Raw genomic sequence first — 8934 nt, 5'->3', positions numbered from 1 at the left:
GATCTAGTGCCACCAATTACCTTCAGAAGTCAAATAATTAGTTAAATAAAGTCTACCTGTGTGCAATCTAAGTGTCACATGATCTGTCACATGATCTCAGTATATATATACCGGTTCTGAGAGGCCCCAGAGTCTGCAACACCAGGAAAAAATAAGCAAACACATTTGGTGTTCACCAAAAAGCATGTGGGAGACTCCCCAAACATATGAAGAAGGTACTCTGGTTAAATGAGAATAAAATTAAGCTTTTTGGCCATCAAGGAAAATGCTATGTCTGGCGCAAACCCAACACCTCTCATCACCCCGAGAATATAATCCCCACAGTGAAGCATTGTGGTGGCAGCATCATGCTGTGGGTATGTTTTTCATCGGAAGGGGCTGGGAAACTTGTCAGAATTGAAGGAATGATGTATGGCGCTAAATACAGGGAAATTCTTGAGGGAAACCTGTTTCAGTCTTCAAGAGATTTGATACTGGGAGGGAGGTTCACCTTCCATCAGGACAATGACCCTAAGCATACTGCTAAAACAATTGAGTGGTTTAAGGAGAAACATTTCAATATCTTGGAATGGCTTAGTTCAAGTCCAGACCTCAATCCAATTGAGAATCTGTGGTATGACTTAAAGATTGCAGTACACCAGCAGAACCCATCCAACTTGAAGGAGCTGGGGCAGTTTTGTAAGAATGGGCAAAAATCCCAGTGGCTAGATGTGCCAATCTTATAGACATACATCAAGAGACTTGCAGCTGTAATTGCTGCAAAAGGTGGTTCTACAGAGTATTGACTTTGGGGGGTGAATAGTTACGCAGATTAAAGTTGTTTTTTTGTCTTATTTCTTGTTTGTTTCACCCAAAAATGTTTTGCATCTTCAGTGTTAGGCATTGTGTAAATCAAATTATACACCCCCCCCCAAAAAAAACAAACATTTTAATTCCAGTTTGTAAGGCAACAAAATAGGAAAAAATGCCAAGGGGGGTGAATACTTCTGCAAGCCGCTGTAACTTGATGACTCGGTTGGACATGACTCTAACAGGGTCACCATGAGGGATTAGCCAGTGAAGTTGGAAGTCCCACCCAGTTGACTGCATTAAAATGGTGGAAGCTAATACTGCCATTTGGCCACTAATGGCCTCTTATCATTCTCTATGGGAGCATCTCAATTGCATACTCCTTGCACACCCTCTCTCCTCACATTCTCAAAACCCATTGGAGGAAAGGGTCAGAGGGGAGGGACCTCTGGCTTTCTTATTCAATGGGTTTTGAGAAGGAGGTGAGCGAATGCTAACATAGTCAAAGGCTGATAGATTAGGAATGGGCTAATATCAGCCCAAAATACCATCCCAACCGATTGTCGGTCGGTCTCTAGTTGGCAGCACTTTTGACAATTTTCTTCACACTCATCTCTAGTTGGTCAAGTTCCTTATTCTGCACAGGTGTAAAGAGAAACTATTTCCACTCCATAACAGAAGTGATACGTGGGGGGGCATGTGTACTAATGATGCAGTGAAGAAATTCTACTCAAACACAATTGGGATTTGTTTGACAAACTACATTTATTTTTTTACCACTTCTGCAATTGCAATAAAAAATGTATTTTGGAAATAAGTTATTCAACAGCAGAAATGTTACAAAAAAACAAGTGCAAATAGTAAAAGGAATGAACAGAACAGGTGAAATATATATAGGTAGGTCAATCCTACTAGGATTCATCTTTTACATTGTTCAACAAAGTGCCTGAAAGAAATCACGTGACGTTTGTTCACTTGAAGTGATTTACCTGAGAAAGTGGAACATGTAGACAGGTGAGTCCCAAATGGCACCTGTCACGCCTTGGTCATTGTATTTTGTGTTTTGTTAGATGTTTGGGTAGGCCAGGGTGTGACATGGGTTTATATGTTGTGTTTTCATATTGGCGTTTGTATTATTTGGGATCGCGGCTGATTAGGGGTGTGGTATAGGTTTGGCTGCCTGAGGCGATTCTCAATTAGAGTCAGGTGCTTATTGTTGTCTCTGATTGGGAACCGTATTTAGGTAGCCTGAGTTCGCTTTGTATTTCGTGGGTGTTTGTACCTGTCTCTGTGTTGTAGTCACCAGATAGGCTGTAATTAGTTTCACGTTCTGTTGTTTTTGTATTTAGTTTCAGTTATTTCATGTACCGCGTATTTTCTTTCATTAAAGTCATGAGTAACCTACACGCTGCATTTCGGTCCGACTCTCTTCTTTCAACAGACGAACGACGTTACAGCACCCTGCTCCCTATATCATGCCCTACTTTTGACCAGAGCCCCATGGGACCTGGTCAAAAGTAGTGCACTACACAGGGAATAGGCCGGGGTGCCATTTTGGATGCAATCTTGGTCCAGTCTAGACGACAGGCAGTGGGTCTAGACAGGCACAATTCTATTTGGAAGCAGCCAGGTTATCTTCCATTGCATTCTTCTTTGGTTTCTTTCTGCCTCCTTCCTTCATATAATCTTCATCCCTCCTCTCTGTGCTTCTCCCAGTCTCTTCCTTCAGTTCGGTGCTTCTCTCTGCTTCCCTTGTTTCTCCACCTCTTTGCCCCATCTCTGAATCTTTCTGTAAAATGCCTCTCTCCTCAGTCTCTCCCTTCTGTCTGTTCTTCCCTTCTTTCCTCAGTCTCTCCTCAGCCTCTCCCTTCTGTCTGTTCTTCCCTTCTCTCCTCAGTCTCTCCCTTCCGTCTGTTCTTCCCTTCTCTCCTCAGTCTCTCCCTTCCGTCTGTTCTTCCCTTCTCTCCTCAGTCTCTCCCTTCTGTCTGTTCTTCCCTTCTTTCCTCAGTCTCTCCTCAGCCTCTCCCTTCTGTCTGTTCTTCCCTTCTCTCCTCAGTCTCTCCCGTCTGTTCTTCCCTTCTCTCCTCAGCCTCTCCCTTCTGTCTGTTCTTCCCTTCTCTCCTCAGCCTCCCTTCTGTCTGTTCTTCCCTTCTCTCCTCAGCCTCTCCCTTCTGTCTGTTCTTCCCTTCTCTCCTCAGCCTCTCCCTTCTGTCTGTTCTTCCCCTCTCTCCTCAGCCTCTCCCTTCTGTCTGTTCTTCCCCTCTCTCCTCAGCCTCTCCCTTCTGTCTGTTCTTCCCTTCTCTCCTCAGTCTCTCCTCAGCCTCTCCCTTCTGTCTGTTCTTCCCCTCTCTCCTCAGCCTCTCCCTTCTGTCTGTTCTTCCCCTCTCTCCTCAGCCTCTCCCTTCTGTCTGTTCTTCCCTTCTCTCCTCAGTCTCTCCTCAGTCTCTCCCTTCCCTTCTCTCCTCAGTCTCTCCCTTCCGTCTGTTCTTCCCTTCTCTCCTCAGTCTCTCCCTTCCGTCTGTTCTGCCCTTCTCTCATCAGTCTCTCCCTTCCGTCTGTTCTGCCCTTCTCTCCTCAGTCTCTCCCTTCCGTCTGTTCTGCCCTTCTCTCCTCAGTCTCTCCCTTCCGTCTGTTCTGCCCTTCTCTCCTCAGTCTCTCCCTTCCGTCTGTCCTGCCCTTCTCTCCTCAGTCTCTCCCTTCCGTCTGTCCTGCCCTTCTCTCCTCAGTCTCTCCCTTCCGTCTGTCCTGCCCTTCTCTCCTCAGTCTCTCCCTTCCGTCTGTCCTTCCCTTCTCTCCTCAGTCTCTCCCTTCCGTCTGTCCTTCCCTTCTCTCCTCAGTCTCTCCCTTCCGTCTGTCCTTCCCTTCTCTCCTCAGTCTCTCCCTTCCGTCTGTCCTTCCCTTCTCTCCTCAGTCTCTCCCTTCCGTCTGTCCTTCCCTTCTCTCCTCAGTCTCTCCCTTCCGTCTGTCCTTCCCTTCTCTCCTCAGTCTCTCCCGTCTGTCCTTCCCTTCTCTCCTCAGTCTCTCCCTTCAGTCTGTCCTTCCCCTCTCCTCAGTCTCTCCCTTCCGTCTGTCCTTCCCCTCTCTCCTCAGTCTCTCCCTTCCGTCTGTCCTTCCCCTCTCTCCTCAGTCTCTCCTCAGTCGCTCCTCAGTCTCTCCCTTCCGTCTGTCCTTCCCCTCTCTCCTCAGTCTCTCCTCAGTCGCTCCTCAGTCGCTCCTCAGTCTCTCCCTTCCGTCTGTCCTTCCCCTCTCTCCTCAGTCTCTCCCTTCCGTCTGTCCTTCCCCTCTCTCCTCAGTCTCTCCCTTCCGTCTGTCCTTCCCCTCTCTCCTCAGTCTCTCCTCAGTCGCTCCTCAGTCTCTCCCTTCCGTCTGTCCTTCCCCTCTCTCCTCAGTCGCTCCTCAGTCGCTCCTCAGTCGCTCCTCAGTCGCTCCTCAGTCTCTCCCTTCAGTCTGTTCTTCCCTTCTCTCCTCCACCGCTGCTTCCCTCTTTTCTGTGACCCTCAGTTCTACTTCTGTCCTTTCTGCCAGCATGTCTTCCATATCTGGTTCCTCATCTGAATCCTCTAGCGTAAGTTCCACCATCTCCATCTTTAGGAATGTATCTTCCTCCTCCCCCTGAATGTCCTTTTCTTCCTCAGCTTCCTCCATGACTAAGTGCTTTATCTGGTGTCTTCTTTCTCATCGCTCTCATCCTCCATTGCCAAAGACTTCATTGCAATCCTCTCCTCCTTGTCTTGTCCCTCTCTGTCCATCACCTTGTCCCCCTCATCTTCTTCTCCTTCCACCTCCATGACCCTGTCCCCCTCTCTCTCTTCCTCCCCATCGCTCTCCCTGTGGGAGTGTTGGCTCTCCTGGCTGCTGCTCACAGCATCCTCAGGCGGAGGCTGCCAGAAGTCATACAGTTTATCCTAGAGGCAATACACACATAAAACATATCACATTGCTATCAAACATAACCACAGCTTACCCTGTAGGGAATAAACATAATATTATTCTAACACTTTTACTCTGCAATAATAAACACAGCCTTAAACCAAACACAGCTCTGCGATACTATAGTTACCCTGGGAATACTTCCCCTAACTAACTACACACACACACATACACACAGTACCAGTCATAAGTTTGGACACCTACTCATTCAAGGGTTTCTCTTTATTTAACTATTTTCTACATTGTAGAATAATAGTGAATATATCAAAACTATGAAATAACACATATGGAATCATGTAGTAACCAAAAAAAGTGTTAAACAAATGAAAATATATTTGAGATTCTTCAAAGTAGCGACCATTTGCCGTGATGACAGCTTTGCACACTCTTGGCATTCTCTCAACCAGCTTCATGAGGAATGCTTTTCCAACAGTCTTGAAGGAGTTCCCACATATGCGGAGCACTTGCTGGCTCCTTTTTCTTTACTCTGCGGTCCAACTCATCCCAAACCATCTCAATTGGGTTGAGGTTGGGTGATTGTGGAGGCCAGGTCATATCTGATGCAGCACTCCATCACTCTCCTTCTTGGTCAAATAGCCCTTACACAGGCTGGAGGTGTTTTGGGTCATTATCCTGTTGAAAAACAAATGATAGATCCACTAAGCCCAAACCAGATGGGATGGCATATCGCTGCAGAATGCTGTGGTAGCCATGCTGGTTAAGTGTGCCTTGGATTCTAAATAAATAACCGACAGTGTCACCTGCAAAGCATCCCCACACCTCCTTCTCCATGCTTCAATGTGGGAACCACACATGCGGAGATAATCCGTTCATCTACTCGGGTTGGAACCAAAAATCTCAAATTTGGAGTCATCAGACCAAAGGACAGATTTCCACCAGTCTAATGCCCATTGCTCGTGTTTCTTGGCCCAAGCAAGTATGTTCTTCTTATTGGTGTCCTTTAGTAGTGTTTCCTTTGCAGAAATTCGACCATGAAGGCCTGATTCACACAGTCTCCTCTGAACAGTTGATGTTGAGATGTGTCTGTTACTTGAACTCTGTGAAGCATTTATTTGGGCTGCAATTTCTGAGGCTGGTAACTCTAATGAACTTATCCTCTGCAGCAGAGGTAACTCTGGGTCTTCCATTCCTGTGACGGTCCTCATGAGGTCAAGTTTCATCATAGCGCTTGATGGTTTTTGTGATTGCACTTGAAGAAACTTTAAATTCTTGAAATGTTCTGGTTTGACTGACCATGTCTTAAAGTAACGATGGACTGTCATTTCTCTTTGCTTCTTTGAGCTGTTTTTGGACTTGGTCTTTTACCAAATATGGCTATCTTCTGTATATCCCCCTACCTTGTCACAACACAACAGATTGGCTAAACCACATTAAGGAAAGATATTCCACAAATTAACAAGGCACACCTGTTAATTGAAATGTATTCCAGGTGACTACCCCATGAAGCTGGTTGAGAGAATGCCAAGAGTGTGCAAAGGTGGCTATTTTGAAGAATCTAAAATGTTAAATATGTTTTGATTTGTTTAACACTTTTGGTTACTACATGATTCCATATTTCATAGTTTTGATGTCTTCACTATTATTCTACAATGTAGAAAATAGTCAAAATAAATAAAGATTAATTCCAGGGTTTATCTACACACACACATCTAGCTATGGCTTTATGTACTATAGCTGTACTGTATCTCTCTATGCATGTCTACCTGGAGAGGCCTGGTTCTCTGGACCAGCACGTGCCACTTGGTGTAGATCCTGGCAACAAGGTCCTTCACCTGGAGGGAGAACGAGTGAGCGATGAGGAAGAGAGAGCGAGAGGTGGGGTGGATGAGGAAGAGTGCGGAGAGAGAGGAAGAAGAAGAAAGAGGGAGAGAACGAGAGGGGTTAAGAGCTGTTTAACTAGAGAGAACATACAGTGCCTTGCGAAAGTATTCGGCCCCATTGAACTTTGCGACCTTTTGCCACATTTCAGGCTTCAAACATAAAGATATAAAACTGTTTTTTTGTGAAGAATCAACAACAAGTGGGACACAATCATGAAGTGGAACGACATTTATTGGATATTTCAAACTTTTTTAACAAATCAAAAACTGAAAAATTGGGCTTGCAAAATTATTCAGCCCCCTTAAGTTAATACTTTGTAGCGCCACCTTTTGCTGCGATTACAGCTGTAAGTCGCTTGGGGTATGTCTATCAGTTTTGGACATTGAGAGACTGACATTTTTTCCCATTCCTACTTGCAAAACAGCTCAAGCTCAGTGAGGTTGGATGGAGAGCATTTGTGAACAGCAGTTTTCAGTTCTTTCCACAGATTCTCAATTGGATTCAGGTCTGGACTTTGACTTGACCATTCTAACACCTGGATATGTTTATTTAGGAACCATTCCATTGTAGATTTTGCTTTATGTTTTGGATCATTGTCTTGTTGGAAGACAAATCTCCGTCCCAGTCTCAGGTCTTTTGCAGACTCCATCAGGTTTTCTTCCAGAATGGTCCTGTATTTGGCTCCATCCATCTTCCCATCAATTTTAACCATCTTCCCTGTCCCTGCTGAAGAAAAGCAGGCCCAAACCATGATGCTGCCACCACCATGTTTGACAGTGGGGATGGTGTCTTCAGGGTGTTGCTTTTACGCCAAACATAACGTTTTGCATTGTTGCCAAAAAGTTAATAATAATAATATAATATATAATAATAATAATATAATAATATATAATATATGCCATTTAGCAGACGCTTTTATCCAAAGCGACTTACAGTCATGTGTGCATACATTCTACGTATGGGTGGTCCCGGGGATCGAACCCACTACCCTGGCGTTACAAGCGCCATGCTCTACCAACTGAGCTACAGTTTTGGTTTCATCTGACCAGAGCACCTTCTTCCACATGTTTGGTGTGTCTCCCAGGTGGCTTGTGGCAAACTTTAAACAACACTTTTTATGGATATCTTTAAGAAATGGCTTTCTTCTTGCCACTCTTCCATAAAGGCCAGATTTGTGCAATATACGACTGATTGTTGTCCTATGGACAGAGTCTCCCACCTCAACTGTAGATCTCTGCAGTTCATCCAGAGTGATCATGGGCCTCTTGGCTGTATCTCTGATCCGTCTTCTCCTTGTATGATCTGAAAGTTTAGAGGGACGGCCAGGTCTTGGTAGATTTGCAGTGGTCTGATACTCCTTCCATTTCAATATTATCGCTTGCACAGTGCTCCTTGGGATGTTTAAAGCTTGGGAAATGTTTTTGTATCTAAATCCGGCTTTAAACTTCTTCTCAACAGTATCTCAGACCTGCCTGGTGTGTTCCTTGTTCTTCATGATGCTCTCTGCGCTTTTAACGGACCTCTGAGACTATCACAGTGCAGGTGCATTTATACGGAGACTTGATTACACACAGGTGGATTGTATTTATCATCATTAGTCATTTAGGTCAACATTGGATCATTCAGAGATCCTCACTGAACTTCTGGAGAGAGTTTGCTGCACTGAAAGTAAAGGGGCTGAATAATTTTGCACGGCCAATTTTTCAGTTTTTGATTTGTTAAAAAAGTTTGAAATATCCAATAAATGTCGTTCCACTTCATGATTGTGTCCCACTTGTTGTTGATTCTTCACAAACATATACAGTTTTATATCTTTATGTTTGAAGCCTGAAATGTGGCAAAAGATCGCAAAGTTCAAGGGGGCCGAATACTTTCACAAGGCACTGTATCATCATTAATGCATTAATGTGGGTTACAGTTCCCATAGAAATGTTGTCTATATGGAAGAAGTAACTACATACCCTGCTCCTGTAAAGCATCTTCTCACTCTCCCTGATGTCACTTTTAATGTGTTTCTCCAGCTCAGCACTTAGCAACAACAACTGGTTCTTTTGCTCCGAAGGGAAGAACTCAAAGTTGGTGGCTTCGTTGGCCAAGGCCAGGAGGCTGTAGCATAGGTAGTAGGCCTGAAAACAACAGTGTTCATTAGACACCAACCGGAAGAAAACAGGGATAACTTTGACAATTGGTCATATATATATATATATATATATATATACACACACACACACATTTACATATATATACACACAGTTGAAGTCAGAAGTTCACATACACCTTAGCCAAATGCATTTAAACTCAGTATTTCAAAATTCCTGACATTTAATCCAAGTAAAAATTACTTGTCTTAGGTTAGTAAAGATCACCACTATA

At 44.4% G+C, this 8934-nt stretch overlaps 1 protein-coding gene across 10 annotated transcripts in view; it reads right to left on the bottom strand.

Moving 5' to 3' along the window:
* Positions 1-4209: 4209 nt before the first annotated feature.
* Positions 4210-8934, bottom strand: part of LOC124040329 (SMC5-SMC6 complex localization factor protein 2-like) — a 36404-nt gene continuing 31679 nt past the window's right edge. For all 10 annotated transcript variants that reach the window (XM_046357432.1, XM_046357431.1, XM_046357439.1 and 7 more), the window contains 3 exons: positions 8523-8687; positions 6444-6512; positions 4210-4694 (listed from right to left, as the gene is read on the bottom strand). In XM_046357432.1, the coding sequence (XP_046213388.1) occupies positions 4446-4694; positions 6444-6512; positions 8523-8687 (483 nt within the window). In that variant the 3' untranslated portion in view covers positions 4210-4445. The remainder of the gene's footprint in view (positions 4695-6443; positions 6513-8522; positions 8688-8934) is intronic.

Source organism: Oncorhynchus gorbuscha, linkage group LG07 (genome assembly GCF_021184085.1).
Source record: "Oncorhynchus gorbuscha isolate QuinsamMale2020 ecotype Even-year linkage group LG07, OgorEven_v1.0, whole genome shotgun sequence".
Classification (NCBI taxonomy): domain Eukaryota; kingdom Metazoa; phylum Chordata; class Actinopteri; order Salmoniformes; family Salmonidae; genus Oncorhynchus; species Oncorhynchus gorbuscha.
Note: the sequence above shows the minus strand (reverse complement) of the source record. Positions and strands in the feature narration are given on the sequence as shown.